At 42.1% G+C, this 13,979-nt stretch overlaps 2 protein-coding genes across 4 annotated transcripts in view; one reads left to right on the top strand and one right to left on the bottom strand.

The window, feature by feature from the left end:
- The window catches only part of gprc5c (G protein-coupled receptor, class C, group 5, member C), a 79,191-nt gene that overhangs the window by 52,367 nt on the left and 12,845 nt on the right, over positions 1–13,979 (bottom strand). The window lies entirely within an intron of this gene.
- Positions 2,604–7,992, top strand: kcnj2a (potassium inwardly rectifying channel subfamily J member 2a). The gene is made up of 2 exons (XM_020105519.2): positions 2,604–2,772; positions 4,694–7,992. Exon 2 carries the CDS (start codon positions 4,933–4,935, stop codon positions 6,208–6,210), a length of 1,278 nt encoding a protein of 425 aa, XP_019961078.1. The 5' UTR covers positions 2,604–2,772; positions 4,694–4,932; the 3' UTR covers positions 6,211–7,992.

The raw sequence follows: 13,979 nt of genomic DNA on the forward strand, positions 1-13,979 counted from the left end.
TCAGTTGTTATATAGTATCATTAAGCAGATTTGATAAAATATTAAAACAATATTTCTTATGAGACAATGCCAGTGTTCAATAAGTGATGTTTAAATATCTGGTTTGCGTTTTTCACTTCCTCTGATAATCGTGCATCTGTCTGAGGTGGATCATGGTTCTTGTCTGAGAACAAAAGCTCTGATTAGGAAGGTCACTTTGATGTCAAGTAACCAGACAGGCAAAAGTAACCAGATGCTGCTTCGTAACATACTGCTGTGTTGCTTTGATTCGCTTCACTATGTAATCCTATTAAAACCTGTGTTTTTTTACCATCTATCCACAAGAGATCAGTCGTGATGTTATTCAGGCTCAGGTCAGACACGAGATCGTGACAGTGTTGATTTATTGGGATTTTTTTCATCTGTCCATCAAGTACCTCAGTGGATCCAGCGTTAACTTCACTCGACAGCAGGTCGCCCTGCACACACAACTTATAACGCTGATTCCAGTGAATCTATGACGACTGTTTACCAGGTGGTTGGAAACATTCTGCCCTGAGGTTGAGTGGCAGCCACTCACACAGGAAATGCTGCACCAACAGAGGAAGGAATGGATTCAACTAAATATCAGCAAATTCTGTCCAGCAGTCAAGAAAGTGAATCTTTGAAGAGGCCAGAAACAAAACTAAAGCAGAAACTCAAAATCCACCGGGAAGAAGGAGGAACACACGCTGACATGGAATGATTGTTGTTGTTAAGATCTCCCAGCTGACATCGGGCAAAACGTGGCGGTCCACCCAGTACAGGTCTCCAGTCTATCCAACAATCCACATTCAGTGTTGTAACATGCGTCACTGTCCAAGTGTTGCTGCTGGTTAATTCAAGCCAATTTGATTTGTATAACGTCAAATCATAATATACATGATCTCAAGAGAGGAGAGAGAGACAGCTATGCTGCACGAAAATATCACATAATAATATGATGCACTCATTTAATCATTTCTTTAAATGTTTGGGGAACATGTTAATTTAATAGGACAGATGAACCGTGAGACCCTCTCCATCTGAGAGAGGGATGACGCACAGCAAAGGGCGGCAAGCCGGAAATCGAACCTGCGGTCGCTGTAGAGGTCTAAAGCCTCAACACAAGGGGGCACCAGCTCTACTGGTTGGGCTACACAGCAACCCATGATGCACCCATTAAAACCAGTGACATCAGTTTGCTTCTGTCCACTGTTGCTGCAGCCATTTGCAGAAGTTTGTCCAGTGACAAACATATCTGTCGTTAAGGTTCGAGACAGCGGAGGAAAGTATTGCACATTTTTGTAATAATAACATTAATGATAATAACAACTACCACTAAATCGTTAAAGTAAATAGTAATATCTCAACTGCTATAACCATCAGTTCTCTATCATGTCATTTTTCATCCTCAGACGCTGCAGTGACAGTTGCATGAGAAGATCATTCCTCCTCCTCCTCTCCACGTATCAGACGTCTGTGCTGGAGAATCACTGGTTAATTCCAGCCTCCAGTTCTCCACCTTGTGGTCCACACGCAGCACTAGGCTACTGCATGCACCACTCTCCTTACTGCTGGAAATTGGGCATGGAAAGCAAACACACACACTCTCGAACTCACACAATGTGCACAGATCACTGACACAGGTGGTCTGCACTAAATATATGTGCTGCTATAAATAACCAGAACTAAAAATAAGACTCATGGGGGGAAACGCAAGAGTTCAAAAGGCTTTTTTGGAAAATCCTGCAACTGTGGGTTAATGTTTATCATGAATTAGTAAGTAAGAAGAATGATTTAGTCAGTGGTGCTAAGACAACACAGCTTCGGCCTGACCTAAAATTATAGTGCAACAGATGCATAGTCTAAACATCCGAAGCAACTTGATAGCTCAGTGGAGAAAGACAGTCATATCATAATACAGGCATGTAGGCCTTTATTGAGTGAGTCATTCTTTCCAACAGAACACATTTTCCATACCCACATTAAAATCACGAGATCTATAAAAACAACGGGTATCACAGAAATGAGGCTGATGGGCAGTTTGGTTGCACAATCTCAGCAGCAGGTGGGATCTTTTTTTAGCAAGATATGAATGCATCTGCAGGAGGTATAATTATTATATTATATCCATTATTACACTAACATGTTAATTGTCGCAGGTGTTGGAAGTGAAAGCTGCTCAGTTTGTGTCATGTGAACTTGTCTGCAGAGCTGCATCACCTGTGTTACACTTTATCAACATTCTAATAAACACTGTGAGTATGGTCCAGATTCAGGTGTTTAAGGGGAAAATCTATTTTTGTTCATGTTTCTGCCTTCCCCCCTCACTGTTTATTCTCCCCCCCCCCCCCTCACTGAGATTTAAACTGTTGTCGGCCTATTAGTGTCAAATTCCTCTCCATTACTTCCTACTTGTGTTGTGTTCACAAATCCGTCGCATCGGTCAAACACAAAATCACACTCACGCACAAATATTATAAAAAGAAACGGTGCGTTTGCGCCTGTTTGCGCCTGTTTGCCACCCCTCCCCGTTTCCATTGGCCCGGCGCGGGGCCGGGGGCGGGACGTGCCGGTGCGTGGCGTTTAAAAACGCTTTGGGGGAACTCGGTGAGAAGCACAATATCCAGACCGGTCCTCCAGAGACATGAGGGGAGTTTCACACTTCGTCTTGTTTAAAATTAAATAAGGAGCGCGCGGAAACGACGCGGAGGATAGCGGTGGCCAAGAAACATCTGGATTATATTTCACCGGTCTACACATGAGCAGCAGGTAGAGGAAACACGACTTTGAGCCTTTTACGCTTCGCGACCTCTCACTCTCCTGTAGTAATAACTTTAACGACGAAGTGCTCTGTGCACCAGTTATCTTCTGGCTCAACTTCATTCTCCATGACGCGCACACTTCCTGACTTTTTACGCATCACCTCTGCTGACAGATCCCCCTCCAGATGTGCTGGCTACTTTCATCTCGCTTCATATTTTACATGATTCTCTCTGCTGATGCACCGAGCTGGCAAAGAAGCGTGAGTGTGTGAGTGTGTGTGTGTGTGTGTGTGTGTGTGTGTGTGTGTGTGTGTGTGTGTGTGTGTGTGTGTGAGAGAGAGTGTGTGTGTGTGTGTGTGATTGCATCAGAAGTCAGTTCTTTCCCTCCGCACCTGTTAACATTTGTCGCTGGCATTTGTTGCATTCTGGGAGCAGCTCAGTCTGTCCCCTCTCACTCAAATACACTTTACTAATACTTGTTAAAACACGAGACTGAATACTGTTTAATACCAAGGTTATTAATGAAGGACATCTTGTGCCCTCTTGCACGTTTTCTCCACAATCTTTGAGATCTGCTCGTTTGAAGTTTGGCTCCATGTTATTAATTTTAGGGGAAAAGAAGACAACCTATTGAGATGTTTACATATCGGGCATCATGTCAAGAGAAGTCGCACATGTCTTATCAATACGTCCATGTACACTGGAGACAGTTCATTATGTTAAAACAAATGTGGCCTGTTTTATGAGGTATTTATTGAAAAGGATTATTGTTGCTGTTAGCAAGTGTGAAACTAGAGTCTGACTCAGTGACTCGCAGCTGTGGTCACATCATCGACATTCCCACTCTTAATCAGTGCGTCTGCATCTGAATGAGATTCTGACCCTGAACAAATGTTTAGTTTTCACCACCAGCTTCTTTCTCATGTGTCAGAGAGAAAGTGTTCATAACAAGGCAATAAAAACAAGCGAGGGAACGCTGTCAGCAGGTACATTTAGACTGTGTTGCTAGGACAGCCAAAACTAATGAGTGGTGTTTCAGCTGTGCTGGGAGAGTCCTCACGGGACAGCCATTATTGCAGCAGAGAGGAGAAATCCCAAAGGGCTCAGTGAGAGTCAACAAGCTGAGCATCTCCTGCACAGCTCACACAAGCTCCTTTCAAACAACAGATGAACTTGAATGTTGTGATGATGTTGTTTACAACCTGGTTCTTTATGCAAATCTCTGATGAAACCGCTTCATAAAACTTGTAAACAGCAAAGTTTTCTTTGAAAGTTCGGTTGCACATGGTCTCTAAATTATTAGTTCATCAAAATGTGCATAAATAATTTGATAAATAGTTTGAAATCCTGACAGGATGTTGCTTTTGCTCGATTTCTGAAACTCAGTGGAGCATTTTCTGTTTCTGCAGTGAATCATTTCAAAAACAGAAACAAATCTTCACACATGAACTTTCTCAGTTGTAAGATTTATCGTGATCCTGTCGGTATAGTTCAAACCCATCAGTCCATGGGATCCCGCAGAAATGCTGCAACCCACAATCTACTTAGAAATGATTGGGTCAGTGCAGGGCAGCCAAGAGAAACAAGCCAACTTTGTAAATGACCAACGATGAGACCTGAGCGCAATTACAGAGTGGCCTCTGTCAGTGGAAGTTGAAATGTTAGATCAGGGTTAAATATCACTGTTGTCATAACTAGATGAAATGTGGTTGGCACAGGGGGAAGAGCTTTTTGAAGGTTTTTCTCAGGCTGCACACACGTCTGCCTCCACAGTGATGACGTTATCCGTTATCAGTTGTGACTTCTCAAATGTTGAACCGTTCTTTTTGATGTTGTCATTAATAGCCCAGAACATGATTTGATTTATCCGATTTATCTGGAACTGGTTTCTCTAACAGACGTCCTCCATTTCTGTTTTCCTGTAACAGATTAACTTGATGAGGTCGAGTAAGACGATGAAAGAGGAGTGACCACTTCATCCTCCTCTTGCTGCACTTTATCTCAGGACCAGTGAGGCTGAAGAGGAGTCCTTCAGCCCGCCTCATTTGCCACCATTTCATCTGAGTTGGTCCCCAGACGTGTTTCAAAACTGTTTCTCCAACGCTTTTTCCAGAAACTTAGACTGTTCTCTAAAGCAGAAGCTGCACAGCCCTCCCAGACTGAGGTGATGGGAAGCGTGCGAGCCAGCCGCTACAGCATTGTGTCATCAGAGGAGGACGGCATGAAGCTTGCCACTATGGCAGTGCCCAACGGCTACGGCAAGAGCAAGGTGCACACGCGGCACCAGCCGCAGAGCAGATTTGTAAAGAAAGACGGTCACTGCAATGTGCAATTCATCAACGTGAGCGAGAAAGGTCAGCGGTACTTGGCCGACATCTTCACGACGTGCGTGGACATCCGCTGGAGATGGATGTTCATCATCTTCTGCCTCGCCTTTCTGCTGTCATGGCTGTTCTTCGGCTGCGTCTTCTGGCTAGTTGCCAGAGTCCACGGGGACTTAGGCAATAACGCCCAGAAGTGTGTCTCCAATGTGAGCAGCTTCACCGCTGCCTTCTTGTTCTCCATTGAGACTCAAACAACTATTGGTTACGGCTACAGATACGTGACAGACGAGTGCCCTGTTGCTATGTTCATGGTGGTTTTCCAAAGCATTGTGGGTTGCATTATTGACGCTTTTATTATTGGCGCCGTTATGGCAAAAATGGCAAAGCCCAAGAAGAGGAATGAAACTTTGGTTTTCAGCCATAATGCCACAGTGGCCATGAGGGACAACAAGCTCTGCCTGATGTGGCGTGTTGGCAATTTAAGGAAGAGCCACCTGGTTGAGGCGCATGTGCGGGCGCAGCTTCTAAAATCCCGTACAACGGCAGAGGGGGAGTACATCCCCCTTGACCAGATGGACATAGATGTGGGCTTTGACAGCGGAGTCGACCGTATCTTCCTGGTCTCACCAATCACCATTGTCCACGAGATTGACGAGGACAGCCCCTTCTACAACATGAGCAAACAGGACCTAGATAACTCAGAGTTTGAAATTGTGGTCATTCTGGAGGGCATGGTCGAGGCGACGGCCATGACCACGCAGTGCCGCAGCTCCTACGTTTCCAGTGAGATCCTCTGGGGCCACCGGTTCGAGCCTGTGCTCTTCGAGGAGAAGAACTACTACAAGGTAGACTACTCCCGCTTCCATAAGACATACGAGGTGCCAAGCACCCCTCTGTGCAGCGCCAGAGACTTTGCAGAAAAAAAATTCATTCTCTCAAACTCCAACTCTTTCTGCTATGAAAACGAGATTGCGCTGGAGAACAAAGAGGACACAGACGAGGGAAACGGGGGCAGCGTTGGGCCTGATGGCACCCAGACAGACAACATCTCAGAGACTGAGCACAGCCAAGCCACTGTGCCACTTGAGCCGCGGCCTCTGAGACGAGAGTCAGAAATATGACTGTTAACACCTCAAACCTCACTTGAGATTTTTTTTTTTTTTTTTTTTTTTTTTTTAAACACCTCTCTGCTCCAAAAGGCACAAAGAGCCGAGCTGGGCTTTGCGTAGAGGACGAGCTGAACGGTACTGCTGTGGGAGGCGGCAAGGTTTAGGACTTTGTGAGAGTCTGAACATTGACTACATACAGTATGACAAAACACAGCACTATGAACCATGTGCATATTGCAGGATGAATTCTCCATGAAGTCCCCATGAATGTGTGTTCAGTGTCTGGTGACTGCAAGACGACAGAGGGTTGGAAAACTGCAGGAATGTCTCTGTTTCTCTGTCCAGCAAGAACATGATGCTTTCAGTAAAGTGGATTTTATTTTTTATAGAATATTCTCACAAGTGCTGCTAGAAAATATGAAAAAAAACCAAACAAACATCAAGATACTTCAGAAAATCAAAGAACTAAAGAGTACACACGAAACGAGGTTGTCTGGAGGTACAAGTAGAGTATTTGTTCATGAGCTGGTCTCATATTGGACATCACAGACATCTGAACGAAAAACCTTTTGTATGCAAGAAAGGTCAAACTTTAACGTCCTCTGCTTGGCAGCACTGGATTTCTGACCCTCTGCTTTGTCCTGTGCAGTGGTTGATCTGAGAAACGTGTTCATTGCTGGTCAGACAGATAGAAACATGCCTGCTCAAGTCAAGACAGAGCAGGGTAGTATTAACAGCATCAAACTGATAGAAATCATTAATTTAAACTGAAACAGGGGGAATACGAGAATCAGAATGTTCTTAAAAGTGCTGCTACGATGTTGCTTCTTTTATTTTTATTTTTTTTTCCTCGCGGTTGATAAAAATGCCAAAGAGTATTATTATCATAGTTATTGCATTTCATTAAAACAACTAATTAGATTTGGTACAGAGAAGTAGAATGTTTTAGAAAGTTTTATTAAGGTTTGTTTTTTTCAAGAATGTGTGTACAGTTTTTAAAAAAGTATGTTGATCATCATATTTTTATCTTGAGCCACTTCATCAAGCCTTAATCTGGGAAGTCAAAAATGGGGAAGATGTATAAATGTACCAATGCGGCAAAGTTTTCACTGTAGAGGATAGTAAACAATAGTCACAAGTTATCTGGTGTTTGATTTGGAACATGGCCAACTGATGGTTGAAGGTTTTTTTTTTCAGCTTGAACCAAAATGTTGATTTTTCTTTTAAGCCAAATCTACTTTTATAAAACTTAAAACATGATTTTTGTATGTGATGAAAAACGCAACGTAATTCTTCATCTCCTGTCTCCTGTCTGAATCTGATAGTGTTGTGACTGGAGATTGAAAAAAACAAGTCTAATTGTAATTGAAATATCAAATAACCAAGTAAAACACTCTCAAAGCCACTTTCCCCTTTTGCTGTACGCAGACTTCAGATCCACCTTCACTATCAACGCCACTCCACTTTTCATTCTGTTGTTTTGTTTTATTTGAGAATCTAACATTTGAAAAAGCGTAGTTCAAAACCAAATGTACTGTAACCCCCCGCAGCATCATTTAAAAATTATATCCTGCATATTTTTTTAACACAGCGACAGAAGCCACTAGGCTCCATAGATCCTACATGTGTAAATACCTCCCTCCCTCCCTGCTGCAGTTATTTTGTATCAGTCTTCCAAATGTACTGCAAAACCATGGAATGTACAGATTTTTGTATTAATATTATTATTATTATTATTGTTGTACATGATATTATATTGTTCTTTTTCAATAAAATGTCAATGGACGATCAGAATCACGATGTGTCACTTGTCGTTAAGAAGCGGATAAATCATTTTCTCAATTTTAAAAAGGACCTGAGGTCAGTTTGATTTATTAAAAAACACCTTACTGCAAAGAAATGAGAAACAAAACCAACAAGTATATTACTCTAACAATGTTATATTGAAAAATGACCACACTGAGATATCTCACTGGCCTATTATCATTTCATGCTACTTTATACTTCTTCTTACGTAAATATTCAACTGTGCAATAATCAACATATAATACATTGAACTGCACCTCGTCAAGCTATAACATTAAAATGCTTCTTAAATGTTAATAAACCATCAATAGATGGATAGATGCATTTCCTTCATTGTTCTATTTCAGAAAAACGTTGCAGCAAAACTTTTATTTGTGTTTTAATACTTTTATTTTGTTTTCCCAAAATGATTAGTGTATATATATTGTCACCAACCAGTTAACTGAGAAACAGCATGTTACAAGGATTAGCAGCTAAATATACTGACAAGAGTTGAAATTCGATTGTGCAAGACTGGAGCTTCCTCACTTACACTTTTAAATCAGTTATGGAAAGAATGAAGGAACATTTAGGACAGTGAGGAAAACACAAAAAGTCTGTAATTGTACAACTTTCAAGAAACTTCTAAAACACTTTTTTAGTAGTTATCTAAAATTGAGAAACAAGATGTTTCACTCCTCTTTTCTTTATCCTGTCTGATCCCTCACAAGTGGGATTTAAATCTGTTCTGCCTGATATAACCATAGAATAATACTGATTGTTTGCATTATGGCACTAAAAAGCTCAAAAGCTTCATCTTTTCAGAAACTCACATCTAACAAGCCAAAGGTAGCGAAGAATGATTTGTTTAATGTAATGGTTAGAAATGAAGGAGCCCATGAAATGACAGGATGGGACAAAGAAAACAAGTCATTTATGCTTCACAAGGATTATATCTGAATCTACAATAATTTATTTTTCCTGAAAATGTAGCTTCTCAAAATAGGTCGGACATGACTCAAATTAAAGTATAATCACTTCTTGGTTAAACCAGTCTGAGGCTCAAACAGATGCAACATGTGATCAGGGGTCACACACAGACAGCTCCTTTCTTTAAAAGGTCACATCCTGTGGAGGTTAGAAACCACAGCTGTAATAATCCCTCACATTTGCAGAAATACCAACCAAGGCATTTTCTGATCAACACAAGAAGAAGTGTATTCAAAATGAAGGATTGTTGTTTTCTGTGTTCAGCGATCAGCTCTTTGTTTTCTCTTCATGCTGCCTCTGCTCGACTGCACGGACTTAAAAAATAGAAAAGACAACTGGACGTCAACCCAGCTCAGTGGAAAATTCCTTGGTTTACCATTAAGGGAGACTGACACTAATGTCAACTTGTGGAGTCAGAACTCCATTCAGGCTCTGAGCTCCGAACATGATGCCACAGAGCGTGTGTTTCATTCATCTGACATGAAGCAGTTACAGCAGCTGATTCATCACAGTGAAGAGGGGGGACAGAGTGTGAGTCAGACTTCTTTCAGTGCTTCATGTTTCCTCCACGAGACTCAAGTTAAAATCACATTTTGAGCTCTGGACCACTGCAGACAGCACAGGACTGAGTAGAACATACACAGAGTCAAATACCAAAACAATCAGGTGACACAGAAAAAAATGAATAAATCACCTTATTTCTTTTTTGTAAACAAAAGCGCTGAGGGTGGCTCCAGTTTGTCCCTGAGGGCCGACGCGTGTGGGAAAGCAAGGAGTTACTTTCCGGTCACACCATTTAATATCACATTTATTTATTGAATTATTAATTTAAAGTTGTGAACAGGAAAGGCACATTGAGGTGACTTCCTGTCCGAAAGGAAGAATAGTGTGACATTGTTGAGCAGAATAACTTACTGCTGTAGGTGAACGAGTGTGTTTCTATTGTGCAGCTCTGCTCACTCCCTGTTTATGAAAACAATAACTCTGTATATCAGTGGTGTAAACATCCAAAGGTAAATGTTAGACTCCCATTATTTTGTGTAAACCCCTGAGATATCAAGTATCTCAAGTGTTTACTTTTTATCACTATTTATTTGTGTTTTATACATCATGCTCCACATCTGATTGAGCTCTGAGCTACAAATGCCGCCTGAAAACAACAATGAAGGAGTAAAAAGCTTGGACCTGCAACACAAACATAATCTGTGCTACCGAACTATAACCGGAACCTCTGGCTTCTGGGAACCTGACGTTCCAACGGACTCAGCTCTCGCCCAAACCTGTGATCCTCCGTGTGTTTTGTCTTTAGCTGAGGCAAAGTTTTCCTGCTTCACACGGACCCCCGCTCGGCCAGACTCAACCAGCGTCGCAGGAGGTCAACAAGTCAAAGCCCCTCTGATGCTTCCATAAAATTTAGAAATGAAGAAGACTGGGTGTTTCCACTTTACACATTATTGCCCAACTGTGCCAAGAGGAAATTCTGATTTCCTCGGCTCTCATGATGACATTTTCAGTGACTCCTTCACACCATCAACATGAGGGAAGAAAAAAAAGAAATCACATTCTACCATCCGGAACAATGTGAGAGAGCTGATAATAAATAATAATTGTACAAAAATTAGATCAGATTTGCAGCAGTGATTGTGAAGTGGAGCTGCAGCATCAAGGTCCCGCTGGCCCACACTCAAGGTCAATCAAGAGTCAGTGTCAGCTGCCAATTATAACCTTTCATAGAAATCATCAGCAAAGTCTCTGATACTGCAGAAAAATGCCAGCTCATGAATCATCAAGTTTGCGAATCTATGCACGACCACATCTCTAAAGTAAATTAGCTTCATCCAGATAAAACTGACAAATTTTCTCTCCTGGAAATCACTTCGTCTTTGCCGCTTCAAAACAGCAGCTGCACTGAGCTGCCACTTGTGAGTACTGTTGTTACAGCAGCGAAGAAGAACTGATTTCTGGTAGAATTAGCAAGAGCTCTCTTTGAGTCTCACAAGTTCCATCAGCCCCATCTGCAAAGGTTTACCAGATGCAAGACTTCAGTTTGGAGGGGTGGATCTAACACATTCTAACCAAGCATTTGAAGAACCAACACATGAGCAGTTAAGGGACGGGGTAAAAAGGACAAACTGCAGAAGCCAACTTTGGAGTCCGCATTCAAAGATCGCAATAAATTTGACATGGTCTTCCAATTCAACGAAATGTCTTAAAATGTCCAATAAATTGCATTTCCACGACTACGTGATGCAGGATTTCCTGAACACTTGCCTGTTTTTATAATTACCACTACGAAGCTGCTCCAGTAGGTTTGGGTCAAACCCGGCAATGCAGGCCTGCAGAGACAGTGGAATTTTCCAAGCTGACCATCCAGTGGACATCACATACACTTTGCTGCGTCCTCACTTTGAAGCTCTGCCAGCCGCAGTTGACCCGACTTTGATGTGATTCCAGACATCGTCATCTTCAGAAACAAAACCACGGTCGTCAGACGGCACATAATCATTTTCTCCTGAACCGTGACCTCTCTTACATTCATTCAATGCGTCTCTTCGTCTCTGAAATAAGCTGCAGTTCTAGACTTTTTCAGATCCTCCAGCCTGAGTCGTGATAACTGGACTTCTGTGGAGCTCTTCTTGCATTGGTGCATCATTAGGGTAGAATCTGGGGTTGACAGTTTCGTGCTTTGTTACATTGCAGATTCGTGCCGCTAACAAACAGGTCAGAGTCAAAGGAAGCTCTGTGTACGTATGTAAACATACATTTACAGGAGCGGTGCTTCAGGTTATTTCAGGGCATTGAAGACCCATGTCCTGACAAACTGTGCAGATCAGAACCTTTTTTGTCTCGTGAACGTTGAATGTTACTCACTTCTGTCTGCTCGTGTGAGGAGGAGCTGCCAGTGAGCAGATGCAGGAAATGGAGACACCTCTTTTGAGGATATGATTCATCTGGTCAGCGGCACAGTGAAATCTAATTCTTCCTTCACAGAGGAAGAAGAAAAGTTCCAGCACAGCGCATGAATTATTCATGATGTGATATAACAGCAACATATTGTTCAATTACCTCGTGTGTAACCTGTTTAAAATGATAAAACTGCATCTTATCACACATGCTGCAATCTGCTGTGGAGGTTGTTTTCATGAGGCCTAGTTCTCGACTGACTGTAATATGTTTTGTAAGACATTTAATTTTTGAGTATAATTCCTAAGGAAGCGTAACCCACTTGCTTGAGGTGGTAATCAGGAAAAGTAGATGTGTCATCCTGAATGAAAATAACCTAGGAAGCATTCCCATAATTTTTTACAAATTAAAAATTAAAAAATTGTCTTCGTTATTTGAAATAATAAGTTGGTTGACTTCTCTTAAACAAACCAGCTTCATATTTTCTCAGGTTCAAACAAACATAATTGCCTATTTGTGGTCATCTGTAAAAGACAGATAAAAGAGGATAATCAACTAATGCACCGAATAAAACATAACATCAAATATAAAATGAATACGTGCCAGGTAAAGCTTAGAGATACTCGTCTTTAGCTGCAGTCTCCTGGAGGTTGTGTCTGTTTGGCAAACGGTGACCTGGCGCAGTCTAACCTTGTCAAGGTTAACGGAACACTGGGGAGGGACGTGTGCAATGATGGTAGTGGTGAGGGAGGGGGGGGTCACGTTAGATGCAGCCATTCACAGCAACCTGAGCCTAGCAGGGGGGCTTTACTTTTTGACAGATGGGTCGGTCCTCATATTTAGCTGCGAGCCTTGTGCAGCATAGATTAGCATCGTCAAACATGCTGACAGATGAGGAGGATATAAGGAGCATGCTGGGACACAGAGCTGCCAGAGCTGTGATTTGTGATGACTCCCATGTGTGAGTCTAATGAGGCTAAAGTCAACCACAGAAAATATGAGATTTCCTTTCTGTACGTTTTTAATAACTTCATACCACATTTAAAAAAAGAAATCATTGTCCATTTATTTCACCTGGGTAAGGGCTGCAGCATAACAGACCCTGTGCACCCACAAAGGTTCCTGAGGCAGTTTGTTTAACAAATTCCAGTTCTGATCCTCCCATTATCCGCCTATCAAACGTCCACTAGAATGTCAGGTTGGCAAAAAAGCCAAAGAATGTGAGTAATGTGAGCGGCAGGGTGATGTAGCAGCGTAACAGCAGGGTCATTTGGTCTTTTGTAGCGGACCACAACGGGGTGACAATGCTTCAGAGAGGGTGACAACTATGCCCAGTAGCCTCCAGAGATCTCTGCCGCTTCATCCCACTGATAACTCCACCCACACACACACTGTAACAGCTAATTAGGAAATGATCCCATCATCATCAACATCATCATCATCACTACAAGACAGCATAGTTTTGTTAATTCAATCAGGCCTCACTTGTTCTTTATATAGAGCATGACACAGACACCAGCGGTCATTCGACAAATCAAATCAGTGAACAGACTTTTCCTGCACAGGTCCGCTCTGGAGGAGTTGAGCAAACCAGAACAATCATGTGCAGGGACCAACATCCATTCAACGTCGAGATCGGAACACGTAGGGACGCAGCAGATAAACAACTGGATTTTATTTTAAGTTTGATTTACAAGCCTGAGGGACGATATAATCAGCCAGTGTGTTGGCAGCTGAAGGAACCTTTATGTCTCATATAGCCCAGGCTAATTTACAGTTATAAATAGGTAGTGTGTGTGTGTGTGTGTGTGTGTGTGTGTGTGTGAGAGAGAGAGAGAGAGTACCTTTGTGTGGTTGTTTTTTCTACAATTTATTACCACTGACAGACCAGACGTCAAAATGTGCCATTCTTATCAATGCAACAAGTGGAATAAGCAACAAAGAGCAGCAGGTGATTCAGAGAGTAACTTTTTACTGTGTTGTGTCAAGTGACTTGGGTTTTATTTGTTTAATGTGAGAGTGAACTTAACGTTTTAGTCTTTTTCACTTCTAGTTGTGCAAAAGACATTGGAGGACGTTACCTTTGACTCATGGATATTGTG

This window comes from Paralichthys olivaceus, chromosome 21, assembly GCF_024713975.1.
Source record: "Paralichthys olivaceus isolate ysfri-2021 chromosome 21, ASM2471397v2, whole genome shotgun sequence".
Classification (NCBI taxonomy): domain Eukaryota; kingdom Metazoa; phylum Chordata; class Actinopteri; order Pleuronectiformes; family Paralichthyidae; genus Paralichthys; species Paralichthys olivaceus.

Bases quoted from the DNA above. Each gene is read 5' to 3' on its own strand.
- kcnj2a (XM_020105519.2), top strand. From the start codon at position 4,933: ATGGGAAGCGTGCGAGCCAGCCGCTACAGCATTGTGTCATCAGAGGAG.